Source organism: Carassius gibelio, chromosome A17 (assembly GCF_023724105.1).
Source record: "Carassius gibelio isolate Cgi1373 ecotype wild population from Czech Republic chromosome A17, carGib1.2-hapl.c, whole genome shotgun sequence".
Taxonomy (NCBI): domain Eukaryota; kingdom Metazoa; phylum Chordata; class Actinopteri; order Cypriniformes; family Cyprinidae; genus Carassius; species Carassius gibelio.
Window position 1 is genome coordinate 25,062,711 of NC_068387.1, and position 18,990 is coordinate 25,081,700.

General features: G+C 36.6%; 1 protein-coding gene across 2 annotated transcripts in view; it reads right to left on the reverse strand.

Moving 5' to 3' along the window:
- Positions 1-217: 217 nt before the first annotated feature.
- Positions 218-18,990, reverse strand: part of LOC127933302 (runt-related transcription factor 2) — a 57,352-nt gene continuing 38,579 nt past the window's right edge. The window contains exons 6-8 of one of the 2 annotated variants that reach the window (XM_052530184.1): positions 11,805-11,981; positions 10,385-10,546; positions 218-4,025 (exon numbers count right to left, since the gene is read on the reverse strand). In XM_052530184.1, the coding sequence (XP_052386144.1) occupies positions 3,529-4,025; positions 10,385-10,546; positions 11,805-11,981 (836 nt within the window). In that variant the 3' untranslated portion in view covers positions 218-3,528. The remainder of the gene's footprint in view (positions 4,026-10,384; positions 10,547-11,804; positions 11,982-18,990) is intronic. The other variant, XM_052530185.1, reaches the window with a different exon arrangement.

Genomic DNA, 18,990 nt, shown 5'->3' on the forward strand with positions numbered 1-18,990 from the left:
TGACTTTAAGTCGCAGGACCAGCCAAACTATGAAAAAAAGTGTGTCTTATAGTCCGGAAAACACGGTATTCCTTCTAACTTCATGCATTAAGTTTTTCTACCAAACTGCACATTTGTGTTTATCAAACTGCTTATTTTAACAGTTGTATATGCTCAACCTAATCATCACATGTTCTTCATTAATGAAAAACAAAAACAAACAAACAGTGAGTTATAACAAAAAGCCATTTTTATTCTTAAAGACAAATGATACAATCGTCAGAAACGCTCACACATCTTTACTGGATCGTTAGTCCCATACAAACAGGTTAAAGATTCACAAACTATGGTTGAAACAGGACGAAAGATTGTCAAAATTGAAACATCTGTACAGTATGTGCAAGGAAGTAATGCTCGACATGAGATAATGCATTCTCCCGTTGTTTACAACACAAGCATTGTGATGAATCAAAATGATGCATATTTCTATACCAGGGTTTCCAATACAAAACACTTCAGTTAAAAGTACAGAAACAACAATAATGGAGCGCAGCATTTGGTTTTCTTCATGTGTTAATTTAACCTTGCGTACTGGCAATGTAAATGAAATTTGCAAATAGATATTCCAAGGAGAAGCCCAAAACTCTGTATGTCTGTGATAGTGAAAGAACGTACTGTATGCAAATGAAATCTCAATGCTTTTTTTTAATGTATAGAATCTCTGCTGTTGACCCATAAAATGACTCTTGCAAAGGTACTACATAAAAAAGGGTAAATGAAAAACATAATCCATAGCCCAAAAGCATATAAATATTTGGCCCTGTGACATGTTTGATTAAGACAGACCAATGTTGTTCTCGTGTTATCAGGCATATTGAAGCAATAAAACACGGATTCATACAATGTTAACAGTGCAGAGGTTCTTTACATTTGCAGTTACCTGCTTGCAGCTTTTTGTAAACATTCTGTAAACATAAACGCTCTCCTCACGACCAGAAGACACCACGGTAAAAGAAAAGACTAGATATATATAGTAGGGCGGTTAAAAACAGCATTAAGTGTTTTTGTACTTAAAGAAATGGAGTTTAATACTGTACAGAAGAAATTAGAGGACTTACAAACACTCAATTTAGTTGTTTCTGCAGATTTTAAAGAAACACACCCTGTCGTGAACTTTGACCCCAATTAAAGATGCAGTTCAGATTGCTAGTTTTTGGGCAAATCTCCAAAAAAAGAGCATGTTCAGGTTAAATCTTATCACATGCGCATTTTTCATGAAGTTTAGAGCCACGTTTAAGACTTTCTGCATTGCAATCATATTTATGAATCACTGTTAAGGTGGGAAAAATGCTTATTTTTATTCATCAAAAAGTATTTATATGCCATTGGACTGAATTTAATTGATGCTAATTTATTTTATTTAATGCATTGAAATACAAAACAGGATTTAGGAAACGGGATTCAGTTTTCTTCAAGCAAATGTAACTTCTTGAGTAAAATATAACACAGACATTCCTTTTTTTTCTTTATAAATAAATAAAGGTGACTTTGTATCTGGCATTTAGGCTTTTAAAAAGAAGTGCTTTGTTCCACACAGAAATAGAAATAAAAAGACAATTTGTTTAAGGGTGCTGCCAGCAGCCTATTAACTTACATTTCGAAAAACATTGTCTCAAGTACCACTTGTTGATGAATCCAGAAACATATGCATTAACCTTCAAAGACCACAACTACAAAGTGTAAAGAAATTGCATTATTACAAATATAACTGTTTTAAAATGTGTAACCTATTTGGCAGGAGTTCCCTGCCAGTGATAATTTCATCCCAACTCATTATGGTTTGTTGACCAATAAATAAAATCTAGAAATAGAGATGATGAACTTTTCTGGTAAGCATCCATTGTGTAATTTAGGCTCAATTTGATTATCCGTTCAGTACAATCGATAGTGTAGCAGGCAAGATTCTGTTGTCTAACATGCCAGAAATATCAAAGTATACTGAATATATATTGTACCTCAAGAGCATTAGCACACAGCAAAGAGACATTTCTGAGTTTGATTGTTTGCATAGTGTTTAACTAACCTACAAAGTGCAGTAAACCATCCAGTTATAGAACAAAAGGCTGATGATAGTAATGATTTTATATCTGCACAAGAGTCAGAAACTGCTCGTTTTATTATTGCAAGTGCATGCATGAGATTTGATCATGTCTGTATCTGGAGATTCAAAGAGTTAGGCCACTGCTGCAAGAGTTTGGTCAATCTTGTAGTCACCAAAAAACATTAAATAAAACATTTATCTAAAATAAATTAACTAAATAAGCATTGGATACCAAAGTCAAACAAGTGGAGAGTGCAGCACGTCAACCTCTCGTAACATATCTTTGTACATTTATTGATTGTTTGTGTTATAGATGTTACCTACTCAGATTTACTCCGTCTAAAACATTTCTGAATGCTTCCGACTGAGATTTTATTCTGAGAAAAATCCACAAATGTTTAATTGTTACAATGAAATATCCTTCCTTCATTGCTTACACATCATTTGAGTTTCTTTTTGGTTGCTTTAAAATAACAATAATAATAACAAAACATTTAAATTACAAAATGAGTAAATATTTCATTAAGTTATTAATAGATGTTCCAAAAAATAATATTCAAACATCTTAAATTTTGTCCCTCTCAACACATTGCATAATTTAAGGTTTATATGGCTTATATTGCTTCTCGAATCAGTACCGTTTGCTACCATTTCATACATAAATTAAAATAATCAGAGGGAATTAGCCAGAAAATAGACTTCCAGCATGCATAAATAAAAACAACAACAACAACAATTGCTTTCAGTGTTAAGAAATGCTAAATTATACAGAGTTAATATAAAAATATTCTGCGCCAATAGTGTGGATGCATTCCTATTGCAATGAAAGTTTACTCTAGGACAGAAAAAGGGAAGAACGTTCTGGCATCGTTTACTCTTTAACATAGTTCTGTTAATTACACACAGCTATTGAATGGCTTAAGAAGACCTAGCGCACAAGTCATATGGACCACTTTTTTGGTGCTTTTTGGAGTTTAAAGATCCATCTTAAAGAGGATTTCAGAGCTCGACAGTGACAGTATGCTTTCGTTGTATTCAAATGTGCAGCATCAACATTGTGCTAAACATCTCCTTATGTGTTCTCCAGAAGAATGGAAGTCATACAAATTCGGAACGACATGAAGGAGAGTATATTTTAATTCCTTTAAATTCAATGTTATATCAATGGTGGAATGTCAGATGAATTCGATTAAAGGTGCGTTCACATTACACCCTAATGCACTAAATCATTCCCTTTAAGGGGCATCTGTTTTATAGAATTAAAAAACATCAGTGTAGTCATAAAAATACACTGCTACCATTCAATATTTTACTTTTGTACCAATGAGTACCAAGGAGTACCAATGACTCTGTGCTTCAAATCTGATGATTCTTTCATGCAACTATCTCTCGCTCTTTGTCTTTAAGGCTAACAGTGTTGCGTTGAGGTCTCGTTCGACCAGACCGTCTCAATATGGTCTCCAAACGGACTCGTCCATCCTGCCGCTGGAGTTGAGAACGGTTGGCGAGCTGCTGTGGCTGCCGTCCGCATCGCCTCCGTCCGTCTGATTGGGCAGGTTGGGGTTGATGAGTGTGCTGCCGGTGGAAGCGCTAGTGCAAGGCGGCAGCATCCTGGAGGGGGATCGATCTCCACCTGGCACCATAGAGAACTGGTACGACCCGGACGAGGCGCCGTAGTAAAGGTACGGCGTGCTGCTGGTCTGGAACGGGCCGCTTTGGTTCTGGGTGGATCCGGGGTACGGCGGAGGCAGGTAGGTGTGGTAATGGCTGGGGGTGGACATGCCCAGAGACATGCCCGAGGTGACCGGTGTAGGGGTGTATGTGAACGTCCCAGGATAGTGCATTCTGGGACTGGGGAAACGGGAGTCTGTGAGGGAGGACAGACCGGGAAATTGACGTTCAAACTGCCGTGGGTCGGCCGAGAACGGACTGAGATCCGACGCACCTGGTGGAGAGAAAAGAGCAGTGATATTTAATTCAAGAATATGTTTCGTGCATGTCTTCTTTCAGTGGGGTCCAAACATTAGGGTGCACTAGTGAAAATTACTTTTTTAATTGCTATACACTTTTCAGAGCATTTATATGGTATGAAAACAATCAGTAAAATTAAGTTAAAAAGTGCAACTATGATAATTAAAGTACATAATGTTAATTTTACTCATTGTTTTTGTATCAGATAAATTCTCTGATTATAATTGGATATTTATAGATACGTTAAGATACATTTCCATCAACGTTTCCATTGTACTAAACAATTGTCCATTTCATCTGCCATGTAGAAAAAGTGCAGAATCTAACATATTTTTATTTTAAATTCTAAATTGTGTAATTGTATCTATTTCTGAATCCTATAAAATTATATAATATATTTATTAATGTATTGTCAGACTTTTAGGCCCCAGTGCATTTAATATTTAAATGACATTTGCGATTATATTAGCATTTCATGAAAATAAATGTATTTCAGTCTCTGTGGGTAATTTTATATTTTCATATGTTTTCTTATTAAAGATTTAGTTGTACTAAAATGTTGTTGGGACACTTTAACTCTTTTTCAACTTAGTTTATTTATTAGTTTGCCTTTGACACCCTATTTGAGGTCATCATTGTTTTTGTATTAGATGCATGCTTTGATTATGAAAATAATCAATTAATTATAAGTAGCTTGAGATTCAAAGTAGCTTCATCCACACTCAAAATTACACTGAGATGGATAAAAGGGACATTGTTAAATCAGACAGAAGAGGGCGCTGTCAAACTTAATTTGCATACAGCTCAAACTAACACAAACCCCTCTTTATAAACTGAAGAGAAGGATGGAGTGCATGCAACTTTATCTGCATTTCTCTTCCAAATAATGGAAGTAAATATGAAGAGGCTCTCCGAAAGTGAAATCTATTTTGTCTTTGTTATTATCAGAGTCAGCGTTTGAAATATCCCAAGCCATGAAAGCATCAAGTGCAAGAAAAAAGTTCATATTGTTGCACATTGATCCAGAAGTTCCTGTTGTGACTCCACATGAACAGATTCTCTTTACAAGCCCAGGCTTAGGATTTTTAATCAGGGAAAATGCTATAAATTTTAACCAACCGACAAGAGAAACTGGCTCATCTTGCATGTGAGCGTTTAATTGCCCTAGCAAAACATAAATATGAATTAACTGTTTATTTGCAACCTGAATTACACAATACTTTGGAGGATTCAAGGTCAAGATGAAGACTAATGCTGCAAAAATGTCACCGGGCCGTAAAAGATTGAATATGCAAACGAAGTGTCAAACAGCACTGATGTGCTGCTGAAAGATTTCGAGTTTGGCTCCTGGCTGTTTGTTTCTTCAGCGGCGTTTGCTGAAGAGGTTTGTATGTGAATGCATCAAGTACGTTCACATGCGCAAACACGCATCCTCACATTTATATGAATATCAAAGAGAAATGTTGGCGCGCACATGGAAACACTTAGAGGAGAAAACAGTTTCCACAGGATGCATAATGAGCAGTCTCAGATGTGGTGGCATGACTGCGATTAGCCAAAGAGAAGGGCCGATCTTCTCTCTTAGAACCACAAGATGTTTTTAAATTATAAACCACTAATGGGCTGTGACTCCCAGATCCCCAGGAGAGAGAGAGAATCCCAGAGGAACGTCTTATCATCTCTACATCTGTCTATTTCTGCACTCTGTATTCTTCATGATCTGCTTTTCAAATGGAGCCGCCTGCTAAATTAAAGCTTATAAACAAACAATAGCAAACTCCTCTCCTCTTTTCCATTCCATCACATTTCCCCTTTCTTTTCTTTTCCTTTCAAACAATCAAACCAAATCTCTTTTATTTTATTTTCTATTTCCCCTTTCCAGACCTTTCCTATTTCAGTTTCCCCTTTCTCTTTCCTTTACTTCAAAGAAAGAAAAATCATTTCCAATTTTTTTACCTTTTATATTCCATTTCCCCTTTCATACAAACCCAAACGATTTTACTTCCCTCATCCTCTTCCTTGAGGTTTCCCATTTGTCCCTAACCAAAATCTACTTTTTGGGAACATTTCTATGTTCTTTACCGTCCAATTTCTCCTTTTCTTTACTTGACTCAATCAAGTCTTTTCCTTTCTGTGTCCATTTTCCATATTTCCTTTTCATTTATTTTAAACCAAAACTGTTCTAATTTCCATTTCCCTGTTCCTTTGTTACTTTTTTCCATTTCCCATTTTCTTTCCTCCAAACTAACCAAAATGGTTTCCAGATTCAATTTCCATTTATGCCTTTTTTTCTTTTATTTCAAACAAACTAAAATTCCATTTCCTGTCCAGATTCTATTTCCTGACCTTTTCCCTCTTTTTCCTTTTTATTTCCCCTTTCCTGACCATTCCCAGGTTATTTGACCCCTTTCTTCCCTTTAATTTAAACACACTAAAGTCTTTTCCTTTCCATTTCACTTCTGCTTTCCCATGTCCCATTTTATATAATACATTTATTTACCTCAGATGAACCAAAATCCTTTTCTTTGTTTCCCATTTCACCTTTTCATTACTTGGAGCAAACCAGAATATTTTCCCTTCCTTTTCCCCTTTCCCTTTCCCATTTCTATTTCTCTTTTTTTTCTTTTATTTAAAACCAGTTACTGTCCCATTCTTTCCACTTCCCCTTTCCTGACTTTTCCCAACATCAATTTCCCCTTTTCCTTAAAAAAAACAAACAAAATCCCTTTCCTTCTGTTTTTCCTGTTCCTTCCCTTCCTGTTTCCAATTTCCAATCACCTTTTTTTTTCCCTTGACTAACAAAAACAAACCAAAAATCTTTTCTTTTCTGTTTCCCCATTTTCATGTCCATTTTTTCTGAGCTAACCTCGTCTTGTCTCTGGTCTCTCCTGTTGCTGAGGTAAAGTCCTGTTTTATGATGATAATTCCCGTCAGCTTGTCTGCTGGTTTCGGAGCGGTCGCGTGTCGTCCTTGAGCGCTGCTTTATGAGTGAGAGCTCAGCACACTTTACAGAACATGTGTGGCCAATTATGAGCAGACTGTCTCTCCACATTATCAACTCTTGACATTTCAAACCAAACAAAGAAGACACTTCAGCGAGACCCTTGAAGAAGAGAGGAGACCCACATTTCCCAAACAATGACAGAAATTCACATAAACAACCTTCAATCTCAATTAAACATCGCTCCTCGCTGCAGACATTCACGAGAGTGAACCCATCATGCTATCAGCTCTTGCCAGAGCCTTTTTGGCTGAACTTAATACAACATCAATCACTTTGTGTTACAGGGATGGTGTGGTCTAGTAGCTGAAGCTCAAGGCTAGAAACCAAGAGGATCATGATGGCTCAAGCTGTGACCTATCATCAGTGTGATCTTGCGACCTTTGACCTCAGGTTGCTTTAGGGTTACAAGACTGCATGCTAACTTATAGAGCACATTAAGAGGTACGGAAGCCACTAACAAACACATATCATTGTGTTTTCTATGCTTTCTGCATGTATACTACTGTTTAAATATTAGTATGATTTTTTTTTTAAAGAAACTTTGTTCATCAACACAACACAGTTTCACAAAAATGTGAAGCAGCTCAACTGTTTTCAACATTGATGATAATCAGAAATGTTTCTTGAGCAGCCAATCATCATATTAGAATGATTTCTGAAGATCATGTGACACTGAAGACTGGAGAAATGATGCTGAAATATCAGCTTTGATCACAGAAATAAATTACAGTTTAATAGATGTTGACGTAGAAAACCGTTATTTGAAATTTTAATAATATGTCACAATTTTACTGTATCTTACTAAATTTATGATCAAATAAAGGAAGCCTTGATGAGCAGAAAAGACTTGGTACTGTAAAGATAGGCTACTTTTATGCAAGTCAATCATTCAGTACAATGGCAGATGTATATATCAAAAATGCCATGTTTTGTGGACATGTACCATGGTATTCTCTGAAGAATTAACATTTACTCATTTTGTCACTTTTTTATCAAGGTATTCATTTGATCTGTACATGCATTCTGTGTAATTGCATATGCTGTATCAAAGTACCCAGAAATTGTACCACTGTAGAGTCCACCAAACATGCTTTTAAACCAGCCTCCTGAAACAGACTTGACTAACGGGAAAAGTCCTCCAGTGTCCCCCCAGTGATCCCAATCTGATAATTCAGAGCTCTCAGTGTAATATTATGCATGCCTTCATCTGCATCCTTCTCAGTCACCAGCTCTCTGGCTGAAAGATGTAACACAAGCCCACGGTGGAGAACAATAGCTACGCAAGCAGCTGCAGAGGGTGCGATGCATTCGGGACGTGTCTCCTCGAAACCGAGCCATTCAACGGCGCTCCGAGGAAGAACAGGGGGCGTTAGGACCAAGAGGTACATGTGTCTCTTTGAGGAAAGAACAAAGGCTGACATCTCCAAGATGAAAGCCGGGTAATATCTAAACTAATCAAACCCAACCAGGCAGCTGGCCGGGGTTCAAAACGCAGCCACACCAAGAAGTCATTTCAACTTTCACATTCGTTCCAGGCTCAAAGAAAACAGTTAGGGTGGGGAGCCAAGAGAAAGAAGAAAAAAAAGTTCAAAAACCAACCTGGCAGAGAGTCAAACAGGTGCATTAAAGAAAATGTCCACACTGTGTGTTTGTTTCTAAATAAATCCCACAGGGCGGGCGGACCACAATCTGCTGCCAACTTCATTAATAAAGGCACAGCAAACTCTTCCGAAGGCTCGGACTGATGAGAATTGCTTTTGGAAAGCCCATCCAAAACTATTTTTAAAACCCCATCTAAAACTATTTCAAACAACATTCTTTCGTAATTATTGGTCATGCAAAATTGGTGATGTGAATTTAAATGCTATGTGGAATATTTCTTTGTTCTAAAAATTCATTTGTCACACTACAGGTTGACTTAAAATGATCCAGGGTGGATGATTTTTTTAATAAAACTATACAAAAAACATAATAAATTAACGTGCATACAAAATGTACATTTTATATATATATATATATATATATATATATATATATATATATATATATATATATATATATATATAACATGTAGTTGTTACATTGCATGATCATTTACTTTTTTTAATATATCTATATATATATTTATAAATAAAACGTAGTTGTTACACTGCATGATCATTTAAAAAAAAGATTGTATTAATAAAATAACATAAAAGAGATGAAGAAATAGTGATTAGTTACAGAAGTTACAACACACTTTCTCTGCATTCAAATGAATTCATAAATCATAAAATCCCATGAACATGTTATGCATCAGCTACCTGTGTACCCAAGGTTTGTGAGTCAGAAACTCTAATCCGTTTTATTGTTCCTTTTCAATGTGTTTCAAAAGAGAGTTGAGTTCAAAGACTCTATTGGAGAGGACAGGGTTTGGGGAGGTATTCTTTCAAATGCTCTCTATTTTTAAAGGTGCTGTTGCTTGGAAGACATTTGCCCGCGGGCGACGTATCAAACGCTTACAAAGCAGAAAGTTAACACTGGCAAAAATGCTTTGATTCGACTTCAGCGGAGAAAAAAGCGAAGGGTTTGGACAAATTTTCACTGCTAACACAATCAGCTAAGAAAGTAAATACAGGTTGAGTGTCGAGAATTTCTGAAATGAGTGGTTGTCAGAGAAAGAGATATGAGCCAGAGGAGAATATAATTGTTCAGAGTTTGCCCTTTTATAACGCCGTTGTGATTCATGTGGAGTCAAAAAAACAAAAACAAAAAAAGTGACGAAAAAAGATTTATATTTAAAGTAAATGGTTTTATTTAGATTTTTCTAGTATCAAAAAACCCTAAACAAAAATAAAAAGCTGTTTCCAGCATTGATAATAATAAGAACCATTATTAATAACTGAGCATTCAATCAGCAAATTAGAATAATTTCTGAATGATAATGTGACACTGAAGACTGGAGGAATAATGCTGAAGATTCAGGAATAAATTACATTTAAGAATATATTACAGTAGATTACCGTTTTAAATGTCAAAAATATTTCACAATATTACTGTTTTTTTATTATTAAATAAATGCAGCCTTGGTGAGAAGAAACATTTTAAAAACATCTTTACTCTTTAAAAACATTTAAAAAAAATCACATTTATTCCAAATTTATGACCAGAAGTGCATAAAATGAATGTGGATATGATCTTGGGAGAGTCTCTTAAGTTTATTTTGAGACTTTTTGGCAAATCTGAGCACAGTTTGAAACATTGTCTTAGTCTCACTGCTGTCTAAAGGAACATTTGAGATTATAGAGATCTTATTTGTGATTTGTCTTTTCTATAAGGTGTTAGTTTACCTGAGAGGCGTCTTGGCACGTCGCTGATGGAGGGCAGGCCTGTGGCGCGGGTGGAAGACAGCGGGGTGGTGGAGTGGATGGATGGAGATGTCATTTGGCTCAGGTAAGGAGTGTAGGGCTGCTCGTAGGACCAGGGCGGAGAGGACTGCGTCTGCCGCGGATCTGTGAACGTGACAAATGAGACGACTCCAGTCAACATCAGCACGACAGAATCCTCAAAGATGCGTTTGGGTGTGATTGGAGCCTCTTCTCTCAGGACCACAGTATTTTTTATATATTTATGTTTTGCAGAAAATTAAAAGAAAGACATATATATATATATAATAATAAAAAATAAAAATAAATTATTTAATTGCATTTAAAATGCTAACATGATAACCGGGACATGTTTTGGAGATCCACCCTCAGAAGAGTCGTACCTGGTGAGAGCCTGATTTAAAGACTCTTTGGGTGACCTTTCTTTTTATGTTAATATGGAGACCAAGAGCGAGCAGACTATAGTATAAAAGACTGTGGTATGTAAATAGCTTAATCACATTCAGAGCCAAGAACAGTTTCCTGTTTGCTTTCTACAGTATTCTAGTAAACACAGCGTCCGCTCTGACACGAGAAAGACTCGAGAGAGAGAGACGCTCCAAGAGAATGGCAAGCATTATGCAAACTTTAAAGCTGAGCTCAAAAGATATATATATAATTGCCCACGCTCCAAATTGACAAAAGTGAAGCAGGAACTAATGAAAATATTTGGACAGATGTAATGGAATTAAAACAGTAGTTCACCCAGAAATGAAAATCTGTCATTATTTACTCACTCTCATGTCATTCCAAACCCATGAGCTGTTTTTTTTTTTTTTCTTGTTCGCCAGAACCTGGTCTGTACCATTTTGAATGAGATCTGAGAGCTGTGACGATATCTGAGTCTGATCCTCACTTTCAGAGGATTTCTGAAGTCTTCTAAATGGACTTCTTTTATGGTGCTTTTATGTCCTTCGCAGACGTGGTTTGAAGATGAAGAGAAGCACAGAGACTCATCAGAACATCTTTCGTCCTCCATGGAAGAGAGAAACTCAGGTTTGGATGGAAAAGGAGGGTGAGAAAACAACGAGTTTTCATTTTTGGGTGAACTATCCCTTTAAGGTGATGTAAGCAGCCAATCCCAGCCGCATTCCCGTAAAAGCACGGACTGCCAGATTTGGCACGTCTATCAGTATCTCCCGTTTAAATCTGATTGATGCTCTTGAATTCACCATTTCTATTTCTTCAATCATTCTCACCCACTCTCCTTTATCTTCTTGGGTTTATCTCCTCTTAAATAAACCTACCTGTTCTCCAAACACTGATGTTTGTACAGTACATAAACCACAGCGATTCTCCAGTAAAGCTCACGGCTGGTGGCCAGAGAGGCTGATGGCCGGTTTACCTGAGATCTGAGTTTGCCCCTGCGGGTTGAAGGAGTTCGGCGTGGCGTTGAGAGACGGCCGGGGACTCTGGGTTTGCACGGCAACTCTCATGGTGGTCTGGCGCAAACGCTCTAACTCGCTCAGGCGCTCGGAGAACAGCGGCGGTTTAGGGGGGTCTTCCAGTTTCTGTCTGTGTCCTACCGAACAACATTAGACAGAAATTGCAGTTAATACACCTACTGCTCGATTCTGACCAGCTTTAAAGGGATATAGTTCACTCAAAAATGAACATCCTGGCATCATTTGCACACCCTCGTCTTGTTGCAAACCTGTGTTTTATCTTTCTTCTGAGAAACTCAAAAAGAGACATTATGCAAAATGTTCAAGCTGCTCTTTCTATGCAATTAAAGCGAATGGGAAAGTAGCATAAAAAAGCACTTTAAATGTGTCTTTTGGAGTCATATGATTGTTTTTCTGGGGCAAACGATATTAAAGAATAACACAAATATATTGTATGGTCTCAGAACACTTGCAAATACAGCAGAAAAGTCATATGAGCATCAATTCTTACAATTACATTAGAGTGAATAAATGATGTCATTTTTAGGCACATTTCACTCTTTTTAAAGGGATAGTCGCCAAATGAAGAACATTTTGGCATCATTTGCCTCTTGTGTTGTTGCAAAGCTGTTTTTTCTTCCGAGAAACTCAAAAGCAGATGCTACGCAGAATGTTAAAGTTGCTCTTTCTATCCAAAGAAAGCGAATGGGAAAGTAGCATAAAAAAGCACTTTAAATGCGTTTTTGTGGCAAATCTATTGTATGGTCTCAGAACGCTTGCAAATACAGCAGAAAATTAATATGAGCATAACTTCTTACAATGACATTAGAGTGAATAAATCATGACAGAACTGTAATTTTTAGAAAAAAAATCACTCTTTTTAAGGGATAGCCACCAAATAAATAACATTTTGGTATCATTTGCCTCTTGTGTTGTTTCAAACCATTTTTTTCTTCCGAGAAACTCAAAAGCAGATGTTACGCAGAATGTTCAAGCCGCTCTTTCTATACAATGAAAGCAAATGGGACAGTAGCATAAAAAATGACCCAATTGTCTGTTTTAAGTCACATGATTGTTTTGTGTGAGTAATAGATGCAAATGAGCCATATAGATTAATAACACCTTACATTTTGAACACAAATCTATCGTAGGTGGTCTCAGAAGAAAAATAGTTTTTCATGACACATTTATGGTGTTTTTGTCATTTTGGTCAGTGTTTACTCTAATCAGCTTGTAGATTCCCCAAATTTCTTAAAATTACATTAGAGTGAATAAATGACGACAGAAATGTCATTTTTGGGCATATTTCACTCTTCTTAAAGGGACAGTTCACCAAATAATGAACATTTTAGCATCATTTACACACCCTTGTGTTGTTGCAAACCTGTCTGTTTTTCATTCTTCAGAGAAACACAAAAGCAGATGTTACACAAAATTTTCAAGCTGCTCTTTCTGTCCAATGAAAGTAAATGGGACAGTAGGCATAAAAAGCACTGTAAAACAATTAAAAGTATTATGACAGAAGTGTCATTTTTGGGTGAATTTACTCTCCTTGTTGTTTCAAACTTGTATGATTTTTCTTGTTTTCAGGTAACATAAAAAGAGATGTTTCTCAAAATGTTCACGCTGCTCTTTTCAATTCATTGAAAGTGAATTTTTTTTTTTGTATTTATGCTCTATATTTCAAGTCTTTTGAATTCATATGACAGCTTTGTGTGATGAAGATATGCAAATGAGCCAATGAATAACAAATAACAACTTTGAACACAAAGCAATTGTATGGCTTCATAAGTCATATAGATTAAATGTTCATAGTACTTTAATAGTGTTTGTGTTATGTTGGTCACTGTATGGAAAATATCAGTTTGTAGATTCCCCAAAATATCCTAAAATGACAACACAGTGAATATATGATTCTTCACTCTTAAAGGGGACCGTTCAGCAAAAAATGAACATTCAGGCATCATCTACACACGCTGGTTGAAACCTGACAGTTTTTGTGATAGAAACAGACCACAATTCATTAAAACAGTCATTATTCACTGAAGTATAAGTGAGATTTGAGTTTTACAGCTGAAGGCAACATTTTAAATTACAGTCTGTTCCACCCAAAAAGCTATTGTATGACATGAAATATAGCACACATGTTGGATAGAATGTTATTAAAAAATATTGTGGTACAACCACAGACACCAAAGCTCCATATTTGGGCAAACTGTCCCTTTAATTAAACCTCATTATTAAGCAAACAACATGAGCAGATCAGTGTGTGGGTAAGATGCATCAGCGATCAGAGATCTCTCACAATAGCGACTGGCACACAAAAGAAGGGGAAGTAAATTGACTTTCTACCTGCTCGTACACGCCGTTGTTTTACACCGAGGCATGAATCCAAAACATTCGCAGTCAAATCACACAACTGCTTTATTTCCCTATTATACCTATCATGCTTCAAACTATGTCTGTGAGTCATGACAAAAACACGACCTGCCAATGTTTATTCATTCATTTCCCATAAAAGAGGACAGACTCAGTCCTCTATCCTGCAATAAAGAGTACGAGTCACGCCATGCCCCCACATCCACCCCTTTTCCCATCACGTCAACCACCTTTCCCAGTCCATACGTAGCTCAACATCTCCTCTAAAGAACCCGATTCAAATGGAACCGCACTGTTGTGTCAATACAAGAAGAATATGTGTTAAAGAGGGACTTTGTGAGTCTTTTTTCCGGGCTTGTCTGTCTCGCCCCGGTCGGTTGCTCTGAATAGCTGTAAAGTAAATATCACACAGAAGAAAAGAGAAACTCCTGCAAAAGCTTGGCGGCTCTCCAGTCGGCTCGAGCCAGAGCTACCTCCGATCTCGCAAAACCTGATTGTGCTCTGGAGTTCGCTTGAACACAAACACAGCTCCTCATTCACAGACCAATGTCGAGCACTTTGCGTTGAGAGCCTGAGTAATTCCCTGAAAGTATACCCTCTCACTATACGCTATTAGAGATACACAATCATTACTGCAGCTGCTGAAAAAGGGAACTGGTTTAATTTAGTTTAAGATGAATAAGGCCCCTCTGTGTGTGTGTGTGTGTGTGTGTGTGTGTGTGTGTGTGGCTCATAAATGATCTGCCACGTTACAAGTGAAGTGAAACAGAATCTGTCAATATTTTCACCAAATTAAATTATATGAAAGATATAAATGTGAAAGTTTGTTTACAACATGGTATAAAACAAAAAAAAAATCTAAATTGCAACTTTTTTTTCTCTTGCAATTCACAGTTTATATCAGATTCAGATTTTTATTTTTATTTTTCAATTGCTGAGAAAAGGTCAGAATTAGAAGATTTAAGAAATAAAAACAAGTTTTTAACTTTTTAAATTTGCAATTCAGAGTTAAAATCATGCAATTCTGGCATTTTTTTAAATAATAATAATAAAAAAACCACAGGTGCATATCATGTTTAATGCACTGCTGGAGAGTATCGGTCTTTTTAAAAGAGAGATAATGTTTTTTAAGAGTTCTTACTGAGATTTCTAAGTTTTTTTTGAAACTCTAGAAAGGAAACATGTATAAAAATGTTTAGTAACCCAATAATTTACATACAGTTATGGCATTTAGCAGGTTATTTTATCCAGAGAGACTTGGCTATCACGTTTAACACTGTCATGTGTGTCTTATGAACACGTTCTGAGCCCTGCTGGAGAGGACAGAAGCAAATGACTTTTAGATTTAAAGTCCAAGACTAAATTTCCAGAGTGGAAAAAAAAGGCATGCGAATGATTCAGCACGTACGAAAGGAAAATCCCTAATGCTCATCCTATGAGACACGGAGAAGTGCTCTTACGTTTACATCAGTGCCAAAAACATCTCTCAGTGCTAGTGCTCAAATACTCAAATGGACACGTCTGCAATAAACTAAAGAGATCCTGTTACAGAAAAACATTTGGATTATTAGTTTAATGCTGAAGAACAAAACTTTGCTTTGGGTGGGGGAAAAAGAAAGTAGTCTTTACAAAAGTTGCTGGCACAGTGCTGGAATGTTATGGAGGGTTGCCAGGGTGTTGTTATGTGACTTCTTATAATGTTATAGACTCACCGAAGCTGCATTTATTTGACCAAAAATACAGTAAAATTGTGAAATATTTTATCAATTTGAAAAAAACTATTTCTTTTTGAATATACTGTAAACTGTAATTTATTCCAGTGATGCAAAGCTGAATTTTCAGCATCATTACTCCAGTCTTGAGTATCATTCAGAAATATGCCGATTTGCTGCTGCTTAAGAAACTTTCTTACTATTCTCAATGTTGAAAATAATTGTGCTGCTTGATATTTTTATGATGCATTTTATTTATTTTTTTAAGATTGTTTGATAAATAACAGCATTTATTTGAAATTTTAATCTTTTGCAACATTCTCTACTGTCACTTTTGATCAATTTAATGCATCCTTGTCAAAATAAAAGTATTAATTTCTTATAAAAACATTTTAGTACTTGTGTTTCTCAAAAGGAAACTTTTCATGCAAAAATGCCTAATGATGGAAAATAATATGTGTGTGTGTAAACAGTGTGTGGCCGTGTTGCTGGTGAAAGCTCCGCCTGTATGTTAAATTGCCATATGATGGTGCCGTGACCCGGAATAACACCCCGTGCTCGTTAAACACCAGCACGCTTTCAACATCAAATATCAGCCAGAGCCGTCAGAGCGCATCAATCACGCCGCAGCGACACGGGGAATAAAATGCATGGAAGAAGAAAGGGAAACATACATCCATCTAGATTTCATTTCTTTAATTGCCGTGCCGCGGAGGGCCGACTCCTCTGAAGAGTCAAACAATGGATTATTTCACATGGCAGCTCCCACGAAATTAGCAAAGTGGGGAAAAAAGCTTTTTAAGGACAGGACGGGGCCGAACGCCGGCTCAGTCTGAGGATCAGAAGTAGACGGAGAGGGGGGAGAGAAATGGAGAAAGCTGACGGCAGCCAAGCAGCGCTGGAGGTTTGCCAGTCGCCTGTGTGGTCCGTGTGTTCAGAGCTTCAGGAAGTCGACTTCGCCAAGAAGGGGCACACATGCTACTACAGCTTTATAAATCAGACACCATGCAAGCGTATGACTCCAACAAGCAAACTTTTATTTCAGGGCCAACATGTATTTGTTTGAGGGGTGATCTGGGGCCAGACCGACTCGGTGCCGTAGGTTAATTAGTGGCAAACTGACAAAAAAATCGGCTATTTGCCCCATGCGAGTCGTAAATATAACATGCACAGCAGGGCTATATGTGTCTCCACAGGCCAGAAAAGCCAGAATCCTGAAAAACGAAGATGATCTATGTATCGATCTAGTCGGATTAGTTGCAATGGTCTCTAAAAGTCACATATTTTAGAGGAGGACATATAGCTTCTGTTTTGTAGCAATGACACAATTGGGGTTAATGCATAATAGTCAATGCATGTGTGTGTGTTTATAAACTGCTGTTGAAACGTTTGGGGTCAGTGTGTTTTTTTTTTTATACAAAAAAGACGTATAATATTACAGAATATCACTATTCTTTTGAACTTTCTCTTCATATAAAAATTTTATGTATCACTGTTTCCACAAAAATGTGAAGCAGCACAACTATTTCAACATCAGAAATGTTTCTTTAGCAGCAAATGATGGATCATGAAGGATCATGTGACACTGAAGACTGGAGGAATGATGCTGAAAATACAGCTTTGATCGCAGGAATAAATTACGTTTTAAAATATGTTCAAATAGAAAAAATATATTTTAAATTGTAATAATATTCCACAATTTTGTTGTTTTTAATGTATTTTTATTCAAATAAATGCAGCCTTTGTGAGCAAAAGAGACTTATTTCAATAATAATAAAAAAAATCATAAAATGTGACATATATTTATAATACCTTCTTTTAGTTCATACATGTCTGGAAAGACACAAAGGTGAGTAAATGATGACAGAATGTAATTTGAATTTAATTGGGGGTAATCTATTCCTTCAATGACATGAATGAGACAATTAAGTAATATTTATCATCAAGAGACAATTTTGATAAATGAAAAGGATGTTATTTTGGGCAGAAACACTTGGTTTCTATTAACAACAGTGCGTTACTCTGTAGTTCTGGTTCACTTAAAAGGCAGCAGTTGAGTAAGTAGTAGACAGCAAGGCGGCTCACTGGGTTTCCTCATGTTGTTTTCTGGGTCATTTTGACCCGGAGAAATGCTAGTTAATGTTTTCACACTGGACTAAAGCTAACTTGTCAGATTAAATCCTTTATCATCTTATTTTCTTTCAATTAGCACAACTTTTGTATCATGTAGCTTATGCACCTTAGTTTTTTTTAGCAAATATTGGCAAAATGATCCACAAATAAGGCTTTTTTAACTCATAAACTGAGATCAATGACCAATCAGTCCAAAAAGATATACAAAACCCCCAAAATAAAACAATAAAAAAACAAGACTGAATCCTGGTGATAGTGTAGCATAATGAGAGATTTGCAAGCCACTTTTTAAAGGCCAGCCATTAATATAAACCATTAGTATTAACACAAAATTCCCTAAAAAAATATATAAGAATGCAATGTTTCCAAAACAGCTAAATATAAACCACTTGAGCTGGCCATTATACTGGACTAGTGTATTGCAGAGTGTTGATTGAAGCCATCAGGTTTCTCTACCAAAAGTTGCATACTTTTCTTACATTCACGTCTCATATGTGGAAAGTACGAGCAGATCTTTCTCATGTGAGCCATCCTACATTAGCTTTATTTTTATTGGTCTTTAGTGGTTGACTTTTGTCTGAAGGCCTACTGTACGCGCTCTGTGTGCGTCTACCTGTCTGGACACGCAGAGCCACGTTCAAAGAGAGAGAAACATCACAGGTTCACGGCTAATGCTCATTTCAGCTTTGAGCAATTAGAGCGGCTCCACACAAACCACAGCGTAAACAATCAGACTTCAATAGAAGATTTGATGTGCAATATGTTGATTGTCAGAAGCTGTTATGCAAACAATACACTGAAGCATGTGGTGGCACAACACTGAAGCCGCAGGAGAAAGATTCATTCATTCCTTTAGCCTCGGAAAGCATTCAAGCTTCTTTTGAGGTGGAGGACAACAGGGCTAACGGGAAAATAGAAATAT